At 48.9% G+C, this 16,224-nt stretch overlaps 1 protein-coding gene across 3 annotated transcripts in view; it reads left to right on the top strand.

Moving 5' to 3' along the window:
• The window catches only part of LOC128902039 (E3 ubiquitin-protein ligase RNF38-like), a 251,879-nt gene that overhangs the window by 189,331 nt on the left and 46,324 nt on the right, over positions 1-16,224 (top strand). For all 3 annotated transcript variants that reach the window (XM_054184362.1, XM_054184364.1, XM_054184363.1), the window contains one exon: positions 14,527-14,694. In XM_054184362.1, coding sequence (XP_054040337.1) covers positions 14,527-14,694 — 168 coding nt within the window. The remainder of the gene's footprint in view (positions 1-14,526; positions 14,695-16,224) is intronic.

The following is a 16,224-nucleotide window of genomic DNA, read 5'->3' as shown; positions in this document are numbered from 1 at the left end:
CACACCTTGAGTACTGTGTCCAGTTCTGGGCACCTCAATACGAGAGAGAGATCGAGGTGCTGGAGCGAGCGCAGAGGAGGGCAACGAAGCTGGTGAAGGGCCTGGAGAATAAATCTTACGAGGAGCGATTGAAGGAGCTGGGACTGTTTAGTTTGAGGAAGAGGACGCTGAGGGGAGACCTCATCGCTCTCTACAACTACTTGAAAGGACATCGTAGAGAGGCTGGTGCTGGTCTCCTCTCACAGGTAATTAGCGATAGAACAAGAGGGAATGGCTTCAAGCTGCAGCAGGGTAGGTTTGGACTGGACATCAGGATAAAATTCTTCCCAGAAAGAGTGGTCAGACACTGGAATAGGCTGCCCAGGGAGGTGGCGGAGTCACCATCCCTGGATGTGTTTAAGAGTCATTTAGATGTGGTGTTAGGGGATATGGTGTAGGGGAGACCTTTGTAGAGTGGGGTTGATGGTTGGACTCGATGATCCCAAGGGTCTTTTCCAACCTAAATGATTCTATGATTCTATGAATGCAGCGAGCTCTGCCTAGGGGTGGATGAAGAATGTGTTGAGAGCTTATGGGTAAGAATTAAGGGGCAGGCTACTATGGGAGACACTGCTGGAAAGGCAACACAGCCAGGCACGCACAGTCCCGGAGGTTTCTGCAGAGCATTGACGATAACTTCTTGACATAGGTGGTGGAGGAACCAACGAGGAGAGGTGCACGGCTGGACCTTGTGCTGACAAACAAAGAAGGACTAGTTGGGGGTGCGAGAGTCGGGGGTAGCCTTGGCTGCAGTGACCATGAGATGGTGGAGTTCAGGATCCTGCGTGGAAGAAGCAGGGCAAAAAGTAGCATTACAGCCCTGGACTTCAGGAGAGCTGGCTTTGGCCTCTTCAAAGACCTACTTGGAGGAATCCCATGGGCTAAGGCTCTAGAAGGAAGGGGAGGTGCAAGGGAGCTGGTTAATATTTAAGCACCACTTCCTCCAGGCTCAAGATCAGTGCATCCCTAGGAGCAAGAAATCAGGCAAAGGAGGCAGGAAACCTGCATGGATGAGCTTCTGGAAAAACTCAGATGGAAGAAAGAAGTTTACAGAATGTGGAAAAAGGGACTGGCCACTTGGGAGAAGTATAGGAACGTTGTCAGAGGATGCAGCGAGGAAGGCTAAGGCCTACTTGGAATTAAACCTAGCAAGGGATGTCAACGACAATAAGAAGGGCTTCTTCAAGTAAATCAGCAGTAAAAGGAAGACTAGGGAAACTGTGGGCCCGCTGCTGAATGAGGTAGGTGCCCTGGTGATGGAGGGTGCAGAGAAGGCGGAGTTACTGAATGTCTTCTTTGCTTCATTCTTTACTGCTAAGGTCGGCCCTCAGGAACCCCAGACCCTGGAGGTAGGAGAGTGAGCCTGGAGTAAGGAAGACTCTCCCTCGATCAAGGAGGATCAGATTCGAGATCATTTAGGCAATCTCGACACCCACAAATCCATGGGCCCTGATGGGATGCACCCACGAGTGCTGAGGGAGCTGGCAGATGTTATTGCTGGGCCGCTCTCCATCATCTTTGAAAGGTCCTGGAGAACAGGAGAGGTGCCTGAGGACTGGAGGAAAGGCAATGTCACGCCAGTCTTCAAAAAGGGCAAGAAGGAGGACCCAGGAAACTACAGGCCGGTCAGCCTCACCTCCGTCCCTGGGAAGGTGATGGAACAGCTCATCCTGGATGTCATCTCTAAGCATGTGGAGGAAGAGAAGGTCATCGGGAGTGGTCAGCATGGATTCGCCAAGGGGAAATCATGCTTGACCAATCTGATAGCCTTCTACAATGGAATGACTGGCCGGGTGGATGAGGGGAGAGCAGGGGACGTTGTCTACCTTGACTTCAGCAAGGCTTTTGACACTGTCTCCCATAACACCCTCATTGGTAAGCTTAGGAAGTGTGGGTTAGATGAGTGGACAGTGAGATGGTTTGAGAACTGGCTGAATGGCAGAGCTCAGAGGGTTGTGATCAGCGGCGCAGAGTCTAGTTGGAGGCCTGTAACTAGCGGTGTTCCCCAGGGGTCAGTACTGGGTCCAGTCTTGTTCAATATATTCATCAACGACCTGGATGAGGGGACAGAGGGCACCCTCAGCAAGTTTGCTGATGACACAAAACTGGGAGGGGTGGCTGACACACCAGAAGGCTGTGGTGCCATTCAGCGAGACCTGGACAGGCTGGAGAGCTGGGTGGAGAGGAACCTTATGAAATTCAACAAGGGCAAGTGTAGGGCCCTGCACCTGGGGAGGAATAACCCCATGCACCGGTACAGGTTGGGGGCGGACCTGCTGGAAAGCAGCTCTGCAGGGAGAGACCTGGGAGTCCTGGTGGACAACAAGTTGACCATGAGGCAGCAATGTGCCTTTGTGGCCAAGAAGGCCAATGGTCTCCTGGGGTGCATTAAAAAGAGCTTGGCCAGCAGGTCGAGGGAGGTCATCCTCCCCCTCTACTCTGCCCTGGTGAAGCCGCATCTGGAGTACTGTGTCCAGTTCTGGGCCCCCCAGTTCAAGAAGGACAGGGAACTACTGGAGAGAGTCCAGTGGAGGGCTACAAAGATGGTCAAGGGACTGGAGCACCTCTCTTATGAGGAAAGGCTGAGAGCCCTGGGTCTGTTTAGCCTGGAGAAGAGAAGACTGAGAGGGGACCTCATCAATGCTTATAAATATCTAAAGGGTGGGTGTCAAGAGGATGGGGTCAAACTGTTCTCATTGGTGCCCAGCGACAGGACAAGGGGCAACGGGCACAAGCTAGAACAGAGGAAATTCCATCTCAACAGGAGGAAAAACTTCTTTACTTTGAGGGTGGCAGAGCACTGGCACAGGCTGCCCAGAGAGGTGGTGGAGTCTCCTTCTATGGAGATATTAAAAACCCGCCTGGATGCATTCCTGCCCAACCTGCTCTAGGTGAACCTGCTTTGGCAGGGGGTTTGAACTAGATGGTCTCCGAAGGTCTCTTCCAACCCCTACCATTCTGTGATTCTGTGAAAATAGTTCTACTTCACTACCATAAGGATTCATGGGGGGGGGGGGGGCGCAATTTAAATGCCTCTATGAAAACGCACATAGCATGGGGAACAAACAAGAGGAGTTAGACATGCACACGCCTTGCAAGGCTATGATCTTATTGGCATCGCGGAGACATGGTGGGATGGCTCCTATGACTGGAGTACTGGAATGGAAGGATACAGACTCTTCAGGAAGGACAGGCAGGGGAGATGAGGAAGAGGGGGTGTCGCCCTCTATGTCAAGGACCAGCTGGAGTGCATGGAGCTCCGCCTGGGGATGGATGAGGAGCCAATGGAGAGCTCACAGGTTAAAGGGAGGGCAGGGACAGGTGACATTGCAGCATTACAGTGGGGGTCTGCTAGAGGCCACCTGACTAGGAAGACCGAGCGAATGAGGCCCTCTATAGACAGATAGGAGCAGCATCACGTTCACAAGCCCTGGTCCTCATGGGGGACTTCAACCACCCCGATATCTGTTGGAGGGACAAAACAGCAGGGCATAATAAATCATAGAATCATTTAGGTTGGAAAAGACCCTTGGGATCATCGAGTCCAACCATCAACCCCACTCTACAAAGTTCTCCCTTACACCATATCCCTTAACACCACATCTAAACAAGTCTTAAACACATTCAGGGATGGTGACTCCGCCACCTCCCTGGGCAGCCTATTCCAGTGTCTGACCACTCTTTCTGGGAAGAATTTTATCCTGATGTCCAGTCCAAACCTACCCTGCTGCAGCTTGAAGCCATTCCCTCTTGTTCTATCGCTAATTACCTGTGAGAAGAGACCAGCACCAACCTCTCTACGATGTCCTTTCAAGTAGTTGTAGAGAGCGATGAGGTCTCCCCTCAGCGTCCTCTTCCTCAAACTAAACAGTCCCAGCTCCTTCAATCGCTCCTCGTAAGATTTATTCTGCAGGCCCTTCACCAGCTTCGTTGCCCTCCTCTGCGCTCGCTCCAGCACCTCGATCTCTCTCTCGTATTGAGGTGCCCAGAACTGGACACAGTACTCAAGGTGTGGCCTCACCAGTGCTGAGTACAGGGGGACAATCACCTCCCTCCTTCTGCTGGTCACACTATTTCTAATACAAGCCAGGATGGCATTGGCCCTCTTGGAGGTTCCTGAAATGCCTCGACGATAACTTCCTTCTCCAAGCGATAGAGGAGCCAACGAGGAGAGGTGCCATGCTGGACCTTGTTCTCACCAACAAGGAGGGGCTGGTGGGGAATGTCACCCTCTAGGGCAGCCTTGGCTGCAGTGACCATGTGATGGTGGAGTTTGAGATCCTTAGGGTGGCGAGGAGGGCGCACAGCAAGCTCACTGTCCTGGACTTCAGGAGAGCAGGCTTTGGCCTCTTCAGGGATCTGCTTGGCAGAGTACCGTGGGATAAAGCCCTGGAAGGAAGAGGGGCCCAAGAAAGCTGGCTAATATTCAAGGATCACCTCCTCCAAGCTCAGGAGCGATGCATCCTGACAAAGAGGAAGTCGGGCAAAAACTCCAGGAGGCCTGCATGGCTGAACAAGGAGCTCCTGGACAAACTCAAACAGAAAAAGGAGGCCTGCAGAGGGTGGAAGCAAGGACAGGTAGCCTGGGAGGAATACAGAGAAATTGTCCGAGGAGACAGGGATCAGGTTAGGAAGGCTAAAGCCCAGATAGAGTTAAATCTGGCCAGGGACATCAAGGGCAACAAGAATGCTTTCTACAGGTATGTCAGTGACAAAAGGAAGACTAGGGAAGACTTGGGCCCTCTGTCCAGGGACATCAAGGATAACAAGAAAAACTTCTATAAGTACGTCAGGGGTAAAGGCAAGACTAGGAAAGATGTGGGCCCTCTCCGGAATGAAACAGGAGACCTGGTCACCCAGGATCTGGAGAAGGCTGAGGTACTGAATGACTTATTTGCCTCGGTCTTCACCGGCAAGGGCTCTAGCCACACCGCCCAAGTCACAGAAGGCAAAGGCAGGGACTGGGAGAATGAGGAACCTCCCACTGTAGAAGATCAGGTTTTGAGACCAGCTGAGGAGTCTGAAGGTGCACAAGTCCATGGGACCTGATGAGATTCATCTGTGGGTCCTGAGGGAGCTGGTGGATGAAGTTACTAAGCCACTATCCATCATATTTGAGAAGTCATGGCAGTCCGGTGAAGTGCCTGCTGACTGGAAAAGGGGAAACGCAACCCCCATTTTTAAAAAGGGAAAAAAGGAAGACCCGGGAGACTACAGACCGGTCAGTCTCACCTCTGTGCCCGGCAAGATCATGGAGCAGATCCCCCTGGAAACTCTGCTAAGGCACATGGAAAATAAGGAGGTGATCGGTGGCAGCCAACGTGGCTTCACTAAGGGGAAATCTTGCCTGACAAATGTGGTGGCCTTCTAAGACGGGGTTACAGTGTTGGTGGATAAGGGAAGAGCAACTGACATCATCTACCTGGACTTATGCAAAGCATTTGACGCTGTCCCACATGACATCCTGGTCTCTAAATTGGAGAGACATGGATTTGATGGATGGACCACTCGGTGGATAAGGAACTGGCTGGACGGTCGCAATCAAAGTGTTGTCGTCTGCGGCTCGATGTCCAAGTAGAAAGCAGCGATGACTGGAGTTCCTCAGGGGTCAGTACTGGGACCGATATTATTTAACATCTTTGTTGGCAACATGGACAGCGGGATTGAGTGCACCCTCAGCAAGTTTGCCAACGACACCAAGCTGTTTGGAGCGGTCGACACGCTGGAGGGAAGGGATGCCATCCAGAGGGACCTGGACAGGCTTGAGAGGTGGGCCTGTGCAAACCTCATGAAGTTCAACAAGGCCAAGTGCAAGGTCCTGCACCTCAGTCGGGGCAATCCCGGGCACAAATACAGGCTGGGTGGAGAATGGATTGAGAGCAGCCCTGAGGAGAAGGACTTGGGGGTGTTGGTGGATGAGAAGTTCAACATGAGCCGTCGACGTGCACTCACAGCCCAGAAGGCCAACCGCATCCTGGGCTGCATCAAAAGAACCGTGGCCAGCAGGTCGAGGGAGGTGATTCTGCCCCTCCACTCTGCTCTCATGAGACCCCACCCGGAGTTTTGCATCCAGCTCTGGAGCCCTGAGCACAGGAAAGACATGGACCTGTTGGAGCGGGTCCAGAGGAGGGCCACGAAGATGATCAGAGGGCTGGAGCACCTATGCTATGAGGACAGGCTGAGAGAGCTGGGGCTGTTCAGCCTGGAGAAGAGAAGGCTCCGGGGAGACCTTATAGCGGCCTTCCAGTACCTGAAGGGGGCCTACAGGAAAGATGGGGAGGGATTGTTCATCAGGGAGTGTAGTGATAGGACGAGGGGTAATGGTTTTTAAACTGAAAGAGGGTAGATTTAGATTGGATATCAGGAAGAAATTCTTCAGTGTCAGGGTGGTGAGGCACTGGAACAGGTTGCCCGGAGAAGGTGTGGATGCCCCATCCCTGGAAGTGTTCAAGGCCAGGCTGGATGGGGCTCTGAGCAACCTGGTCTAGTGGGAGGTTTACCTGCCCATGGCAGGTGGGTTGGAACTAGGTGATCTTAAAGGTCCCTTCCAACCCAAACCATTCTATTATTCTATGAATGTTGACTCTTCTGCTTCTGAAGTTAATTTAGTTTAAGATATGCTATGGTAACAATGTGTTTTACTTCATTGCATATGAAGTACGTCTTCTTAGCTTGAAGTGCTTTACCTAGTTTAAATATAATCTTTAAAAATAGAATTCACAATGCATGTAATGAACTGCCTACATAACAGCAAAACTCATAATTTTTGGACTTAAAGGTCTTGTTGGATCTTAAAGGTCTTTTCCAACCTAAACAGTTCTATGATTCTATGAAATCCCCATCACTAAATTACTCATTCTAGCCTCAACCAGCTCCTTAAATGGTATGAGAAAATGACATTTGCAGTTAGTCCAGGAAAATAAGTTAAATCTTCCCTGACACAGGAAAAGGAGTAGGATTCCACAATAGAGGCTCTTTAAAGGAAATTTTCCTCTTGATACAGCCTTTTCTTGTTGAAATCAGTAGACTGCAGCCTAAGTGTGTTTGTTGCTATGAAGTTACATTCATTAACAGGGGACAGAGCTTATCATTCTAGTGTGGTGTGCAGGGGGGTTTCCTGGACTGGGGAAACCTCAGGGGGAGCCAAGACATGCACCAGGAGCCCACAGCTCGCATGACAATGGCTGATGAGACCTGGGCAGGGCCAGGAGAAACAGCAGAAGATTTAAACATGGTGTAACTGAAACTAGCACTCAGTCGCCGAGGTGAGCAGGTCCAGTGCCAGCACGATCCGCAGCGGAGTGCTCTAGCATGGTGTACAGGGGCGTTTCCTGAACCAGGGAAATCTCAGGGGGAGCAGAGACCCAACAGGAGCCTGTGGCTGACACAACAGCTGCTGACAAGACCTGCACGGGGCCAGGAGCAACGGTGGCCAAGCCCCGCCCCACTCCCCTGCATAAAAGAAGCCCCAAGGGAGCACTAGCAACCAGGGCAGGCAAACAGGACATGGTGCGTCAGCAAGGGCATGGCACAGCAGTTCGCACAGCAGTTCATGTGGAAGGGTGCACAGGGTGGGTGCTGTAACTCTGCCAGCTTGACCAGGGAGAAATGGTATCTACCCGTCAGAAGGCCATGGCCTCTCTAAAGTCTGCTCCTGCCACGACTGATGCAGCTTCCCAGACAGAGCTCCGATGGCAACATGCTGACACCCAGGTGTCAGGTTGCAGGGGTGCCCTACTCTCAGGCCAGTAGTGAGAGGTGGCACCTGTGGGAGGTGCACCCAGATAGAGGACCTTCACCACTTCGTGACAGAGCTCCAGGAGGAGGTGAGTAGGTTGAGGAGTATCAGGGAGTCCGAGAGAGAGGTAGATTACTGGAATTGCACCCTACCATCCCTGAGACAGGCCTGTCAGGCAGACAGGACTCATGGTATGGAGGATTCTCTATCCTCTCTCCACCTGGCTGAATGCGGTGACTTAAGGGATAGAGGACAACAGCAACAAGTTCCTGCCTGGTGCAGTAGGCATGTCTCCTCTGTGACTACCTCACCTTCCCAGGTGCCCTTGGATAATAGGTATGAGGCTCTGCAAGTGGAACCAAACAATGACAAGGACGATGGTTCATCTAACTTGGTCCATCACCAAGGTTGAGCCGGCCTACACCCTGCATCAAAACCCCTTCCATAAAGGAAAAAAGATGAGTTATTGTCATAGGAGACTCCCTTCTGAAGGGAAAAGAAAGCCCAATATGCAGATGGGACCCACTTCTTAGGGATGTCTGCTGCCTCCCTGGGGCCGGGGTTAAAGATGTGAAGAGAAAGCTTCCTACCCTGGTATGGCCCTTGGATTCTTATTCATTATTGATTTTTCAGGTAGGCGGTGATGAAGTTGCAATAAGAAGTCCAAGGGCAATCAAGAGAGACTTCAGGGCCTTGGGATGACTGGTTAAGGGATCAGGAGCACAAGTAGTGTTCTTCTTTATCCTTCCAGTTGCAGGGAATGTTGTTGGAAGAAACAGGAAGACCCAGCAGATCAATACCTGGCTCTGTGACTGGTGTCACTGGCAGAATTTTGGGTTTTTTGATCATGGGTTGGTCTACATGACACCAGGCCCGCAGGCAACTGACGGGGTACACCTGCCTCAAAGGGGGTAAAGGATCTTTGTGCAGGAGTTATCAGGGCTCATTGAAAGAGCTTTAAACTAGATTTGAAAGGGAAAGGGATGAAAACAGGCTTGCTAGAGATAAGCCTGGGGGCGGCATGCCAATGTTTGAGGGATGGTGTACTAGTGAGGTCTTTCGGTCTGCTGTTGCAGTGGAGGTAGAGGATGGAGATCCACACGGCAGCAAAGACACAAGGATTATTGATGTGTTAGAAACCATGTAAGTGCCTGAGAATGGTCATGTAAGAATTAGGGCTTCTCCCCCAAAAAGGTGTCAGGATCAATAGCCCAACTGAAGTGCATCTACACCAATGCACGCAGCATGGACAACAAACAGGAGGAGCTGGATGCCACTGTGCAGCAGGAAAATTATGATATAGTTGCAATCATGGAAACAGGGTGGGATGACTCACCCAACTGGAGTGCTGCAATGGATGGCTATAAACTCTTCAGAAGGGATAGGCAAGGAAGGAGAGGCAGTGGGTTAGCCCTATATGTTAGTGTTTTGACTGTCTAAAGCTTGATGATGATGATGAAAAGGTTGAGTGTTTATGGGTAAGAATCAGGGGGAAGGCCAACAAGGCAGATATCATGGTGGGAGTCTGTTATAGGCTGCCCAACTAGGATGAAGAGTCAGAAAAAATAATCTATAAATAGCTGGGAGAAGTCTCATGAGTGGTAGCCCTTGTTCTCCTGGCAGACTTCAACTTACCAGACATCTGCTGGAAATACAATAATGTGGAGAGGAAACAGTCTAGGAGGTTCTTGGAGTGTGTTGGGTATAACTTCCTGACACAGCTGGTGAGTGAGCCAACTAGGGAAGACACCCTGCTGGACCTGTTTGTGAACAGGGAAGGACTTGTGGGAAACGTGACGGTTGGAGGCTGTCTTGGGCATAGCAATCATGAAATGATAGAGATTTTGATTCTTGGAGAAGTAAGGAGGATGGTCAGCCAAACTGTGACCTTGGACTTCCAGAAGGCAGGCTTTGGCCTGTTTAGGAGCCTGCTTGACAAAGTCCCTTGGGAGGCAGTCCTGAACGGTAAAGGAGTCCAGGAAGGCTGGATGTTCTTCAAGAAGGAAATCTTGAAGGTGCAGGAGCAGGTCATCTCTATGTGACAAAAGATAAGCTGGTGGGGAAGAAGACTGCACTAGCTGAACAGAGAGCTTTGGCTGGAACTCAGGGGAAAAAAGAGAGTTTATGACCTTTAGAAGGGGCAGAAAACTCAGGAGAACTACAAGGATGTTGTGAGGCTATGCAGGAAGAAAATTAGAAGGGCCAAAGCCCAACTAGAACTTAATCTGGCTACTGCCATAAAAGACAGTAAAAAATGTTTCTATAACTACATTAGCAACAAAAAGAGGGCTAAGGAGAATCTACATCCTTTATTGAATGCGGTGGGAAATAGTGACCAAGGATGAGGAAAAGGCTGAGGTACTTAATGCCTTCTTTGACTCAGTCTTTAATAGTAAGACCAGTTGTTCTCAGGGTACCCAGCCCGCTGAGCTGGAAGACAGAGACAGGGAGCAGAATGAAGCCCCCATAATTGTTGGCCAAGAAGGCCAACAGCATCCTGGCTTGTATCAGGAATAGTGTGGTGAGTAGGACTAGGGAAGTGACTGTCCCCCTGTACTTGGCACTGGTGAGGCCCCACCTTGAGTACTGTGTTTAGTTTTGGTCCCCTCACTACGAAAAAGGCATTGAGGTGCTGGAGCATGTCCAGAGAAGGGCAACGAAGCTGGTGAGGGGTCTGGAGAATAAGTCTTGTGAGGAGCGGCTGAGGGAGCTGGGGTTGTTTAGCCTGGCGAAAAGGAGGCTGAGGGGAGACCTTCTCGCTCTCTACAACTCCCTGAGAGGAGGGTGTAGAGAGGTGGGGGTCGGTCTCTTCTCCCAAGTAACAAGCAATAGGACAAGAGGAAATGGCCTCAAGTTGCGTCAGGGGAGGTTTAGAATGGATATTAGGAAAAATTTCTTCACTGAAAGGGTGATTAAGCATTGGAACAGGCTGCCCAGGGACGTGGTTGAGGCACCATCCCTGGAGGTATTTAAAAGATGGGTAGATGTACTGCTTAGTGATATGGTTTAGTGATGGTTTTTTGTCAGTGTTAGGTTGATGGTTGGACTAGATGATCTGAAAGGTCCCTTCCAACCTAGGCAATTCTATGATTCTATGATAATCCAAGGGGAAATGGTTAGTGACCTGCTACACCACTTAGACACACAGAAGTTTATGGGGCCAGATGGGATCCACCCAAGGGTACCGAGGCAGCTGGCAGAAGTGCTCACTGAGCCACTTTTCATCATTTACCAGCAGTCCTGGCTAAGCGGGGAGGTCCCAGTTGACTGGAGGTTAGCAAATGTGACACCCATCCACAAGAAGGGCCAGAAGGAGGATCTGGGGAACTACAGGGCTGTCAGTCTGATCTTGGTGCCAGGGAAGCTTATGGAGCAGATCATCCTGAGTGACATCACACGGCACATACAGACCAACCAGGCGATCAGGCCCAGTCAGCATGGGTTCATGAAAGGCAGGTCCTGCTTGACTAGCCTGATCTCCTTTATGACAAGGTGACCTGCTTAGTGGACAAGGGAAAGGCTGTGGATGTTGTTTACTTGGACTTTAGTAAAGTTTCCCACAGCACTCTTCTGGAGAAACTGCCTGCTCATGGCTTGGATGAGTGTACTGTTCGTTGGGTAAAAAGTGTGGCTTGATGGCTGGTTACAAAGAGTTGTAGTGAATGGAGTTGAATCCAGTTGGTGGCTTGTCACAAGTGGTGTTCCCTAGGGATCAGTATTGGGGCCGGTTCTGTTTTATATCTTTATCAGCCATGGCAGTGTTAGGTTGATGGTTGGACTCGAAGATCTTAAAGGTCTTCTCCAACCTAAATGATTCTATGATCACAGTCCCAAACCACAACAATATCCAGGTCACAAACTGCCAGGCTTAAAATGCATTTCTTACAGCACAGCTTATGAAGTGACTTACATTCAGTACAGCAGCAGATCACTGATGTATTTTCCATGCAGAGTGCTGCTCAATAAGGAAGTATCTGCACCCAGAGCAGAATGCATGGGTTAAAGCTAATAGTCTTTCTGGCCATGTCACAGCCTTCACTTCTATCTGAACAGTTGAGTTACTAAAGTATCTCAAAATAAAAATAGAATTTGTGTTTGTCCTTGGGTGATCAGACTTACAGCATCATCTTGAGAAATTATTGTTCTATGATGCTGTCACTACCTTACAAGCATCATCCACAACCAGGTGTTTTCAGAGTTACTATGGGTCTTCCATGATGGTGCGTTGCACAGACTACTCTAGAGAGGGAACCACTTTCTCTTTTTTTTTTTTTCTTTTCTTTCCTTCTGCACTGAGAGCAGTGGTAACCTCTCCTGAATCACATCTGGCATTGCCCTGAAACATGCAACAGTTATGGCATTAAAAACTGATAGCTCACATACAAAATATTTGCATTGGCACCCGAACTGGAACTAGGTCAAAGTCACTGTTTCTGCTGAGTGGCTTTTTTTCCCAAATATGTGCAGTTTTGAGATTTGAAGTTTTATTCGGTCATCTGTGGTGTGTTCCTGTATTGGCCTCTACATCTCATGTCCAGCTGAGTAGTTTAGCTTTCTTCAATTTACTTATTCTCACCTTTGTAATGAGCTGTTCTTGCTTGTTCATTTTCCAATGATGGATTCCATTTTAGTAGGTTGTGAAGGAAAGTTTTTCAAAATAATTGCTTTCTGTGGATCCACATTCCCTACCTATGATTCTTTGCAGTTTTTGCTCGATTCCTGATGTAGTACAAGGAATTTAACAGTGTCTGGGTCCAGAGTACCTTCTACCCTTGGACTGATGGTTGAATTCTAAGTGAATATTGCTAACTAAAAAAAAAACTGTAAGCCATCATGTTGTCTACTATGTTTGTAGATATTTAGTGGATGTGTTCCTGCTTAACCAACCTGATCTCTTTCTATGACCATGTGACCTGCCTTCTGGACGCGGGGAAGGCTGTGGACGTTGTCTATCTGGACTTTGGTAAGGCCTTTGACACCGTCCCCCACAGCATTCTCCTGGAGAAGCTGGCGAATCATGGCATAGACAAGTGTACTCTTCGCTGGGTTAAAAACTGGCTGGATGGCCGTGCCCAGAGAGTTGGGATTAATGGGGTGAAATCCTCTTGGCAGCCAGTCACCAGTGGTGTCCCTCAGGGCTCAGTTTTGGGGCCGGTTTTGCTTAATATCTTTATCAATGATCTGGATGAGGGGACTGAGTGCACCCTCAGTAAGTCTGCAGACGACACCAAACTAGGTGGGAGTGTTGATCTGCTTGAGGGTAGGAAGGCCCTACAGAGGGACCTGGACAGGCTGGGTCAATGGGCCAAGGCCAACTGTGTGAGGTTTAATAAGGCCAAGTGCCAGGTCCTGCATTTCGGTCAGAACAACCCCAAGCAACGCTACAGGCTTGGGGAAGAGTGGCTGGAGAGCTGCCCAGCAGAAAAGGACCTGGGGGTGCTGGTGGACGGCCAGCTTAACATGAGCCAGCAGTGGGCCCAGGGGGCCAAGAAGGCCAACAGCATTCTGGCTTGTATCAGGAATAGCGTGGCCAGCAGGAGTAGGGAAGTGATCGTGCCTCTCTACTCAGCAATGGTGAGGCCTCACCTCGAGTGCTGTGTTCAGTTCTGGGCCCCTCTGTACAAGAGGGACATTGAAGTGCTGGAGTGTGTCCAGAGGAGAGCTAACAAGCTGGTGAGGGGTCTGGAGACCAGGGCATATGAGGAGAGGCTGAGGGAGCTGGGCATGCTTAGCTTGGAGAAGAGGAGGCTGAGGGGAGACCTCATTGCCCTCCACAACTACCTGAAAGGAGGTTGGAGAGAGGTGGGTGGTGGCCTCTTCTCCCAGGTGAATAATGACAGGACCAGAGGAAATGGTCTGAAGTTGCGGCAGGAGGGGTTTAGATTAGATATTAGGAAGAATTACTTTACTGAAAGAGTGGTCAGGCACTGGAACAGCCTGCCCAGGGAGGTGGTTGAGTCACCATCCCTAGAGGTGTTTAAGAAACATGTAGATTTGGCACTTCGGGGCATGCTCTAGTGACAGAGATTGTAGGGGGCTTTTTTGTGTGTGTATAGTTGGACTCGATGATCTCGAAGGTCCTTTCCAACCATGAAGATTCTATGATTCTATGATGTTGTCTCAGAGGCATATTTATGAATATGTAACCTTGTCTTTTTCAGCTTTTAAATTAATCTTTGGTTTCAACTACTGTTGTTAGTCATGTTAAGACACATCCCTGGAGTGTTGCCCTCAGTAGGCATTCAGAGATTGGTTTATTTACAGGAATGAAAATCTATCTGAAGTTCTTTTTCTTCCAAGATATAAGTCTCTGGATTACCATCTAATCACTCCACAAGGACGAGTTGAAGAGGTTCTTTAGCTACTTGTAGGGGTTTCCACCCCCCTTTTTTCTGACTGACTTTTACATGGGAGTTACTGCTGCCTATTTTCTCTAAGAACTAACCTTAGTGTGTGGGAGGGGCAGCTATGCTGAATTTGAGATGCTTTTGAGTGACTCTAAGGGTGCCTTAGAGGACTTAACATCTTGAGTGCTCCCTCCTGGCCTGACTGAAGAGTGATACTCCAATGGGAAGATTTTTTATTGTTTTTTTTTAAAGGACAGGGATTACAGGCATTTGCCACCTTTGACACCTTCAGAGTAAAAAATACTTTTTTATCTTAGGTGAAAGCTTGTTTTCTATGCCATGCCATAACTGTCCAAAGCTCTTATAACAGCTTGCTTCATACACTTGTGGTTTTTGCTGCAGATCCATCAGGGCACAGTCCCCGTCTCATACACGGTGACAACGGTTGCGCCACATGGATTTCCACTTTGTACAGCCCAGCACATACCACCCCGCAGCACACAGCAGGTCCCAGGTTGTTCTGTGGTATTCAGTGGACAGCACCTTCCTATCTGTAGTGTGCCTCCTCCAGTAAGTATGGTTCTCTAGTTATATTGACTCTGGACTTAGACTTAGGAGGTGGAAAGCCTGGAGTTTCACTACCCATACAGCTTTCCCTGATGTAAAATAAAAACTATTATTTCCTTGGGTAAATTGTAATGGTATATATAATATGGTATATATAATAGTGCAAGCTTTAGAGCTAGTAAATGTTTTGTGCTTCCCTACTCCTTTCATAGAATTATACCATATTCTCACGTATTTTTGACTCAAAATAGATGCTGGTTTATGATCTGGTCTCTTACCCTATCCATTAGCAGCTATTCTACATACATTCAGTTGCTTACAGAAAAAGACTTTCAAAGTTCATCAAGTACTATTAGGAATCTCACCTAGAGCTTTTATCTGGAAATGGTCTTATAAAATGGTACAGCTACAGCTAATAGCTCTTTATGAAAGATAGACAAAGAAGCAGAGGGGATTGCTCCTTACATGAAGGAGTAGCTGAAGCATATAAAGCTCTTCTGTGGAATGGGTGACAGGCTGTTTGAGAGTTTGTGGGTCAGGAACAGAGAAGAGACTAGTAAGGGGTGATATCATGATGTGAGCTTGTTACAGACCACGTGATCACTGTGAAGAAGGGGACAAGACCTTCTTTAAGCAACCTGAGGAAGTCTCCAGATTACAGGCTCTGGTTCTTATGGGGGACTTGAAACTCCCTGACATCTGCTGGAAGGGCAACAATGGGACAGAAACCGTTCAGGAGGCTTTTGGAGGGTGTTGCAGGGGGGTGAACTATGTTCTTGATACAGGTGCTGGATGGGCCAACTGGGGGGATGCACAGCTGGATCTGCTGCTCATGAACAAGGAAGAACTAATTGAGGATGCGGTAATCAGTGGCAGCCTTGACTTGAGTGGAGCTCAAGATCCTGAGGGGAGTGAGGAAGGCAAGAAGTGGAGTACAGACCTTTCAGACCATTGTGCACGCAGCTTTTGCTTTATCTATTAAAATGTATTTATCTCAACCCATGAATTTCCACACTTTTACCCTTCTGATTCTCTTCCCCATACCACTGTGGGGAGGGGAGTGACCAAGCAGCTATTTGGTATTTAGCTGCCTACTAGGGTTAAACCACAACAGGCTAAAAAAATGCCTAATGTGGGGCTTGAAGGGGTTGAGATAATGACAGATTTGACCGGAGTGTATTGGAGAGAACTTATATTTATTACATCTGTTTAACAATTGCTGGCTGTGATGTTGACTTATCTGTCCTTGTCATTGGTTTATCTGATCCATGCCATGCTCCCTTTTTTTTCTGTACGTTAAATTTGAGAGCTTGTTAAAGGCTAGTTTTGGCTTTTGCAGTCTGCTGTGCTGTGTAGCACTTGGTGGTGTTTTGCTTGGGAGAATGATAAAAGCACTGGCCTTGAGCCTAATCTGGTATTTGGGCCTGCATTGATGCCTTCCTTGTACTTCAGGGAGTACTCATGGAGATAATTATTGGCATCACAGAGACATGGTGGGATGGCTCTTATGATTGGAGCGTTAGAATGGAGGGA

Source organism: Rissa tridactyla, chromosome W (genome assembly GCF_028500815.1).
Source record: "Rissa tridactyla isolate bRisTri1 chromosome W, bRisTri1.patW.cur.20221130, whole genome shotgun sequence".
Lineage (NCBI taxonomy): Eukaryota > Metazoa > Chordata > Aves > Charadriiformes > Laridae > Rissa > Rissa tridactyla.
The sequence above is the reverse complement of the archived record's forward strand: the minus strand, read 5'-3'. Positions and strand labels throughout refer to the sequence as shown.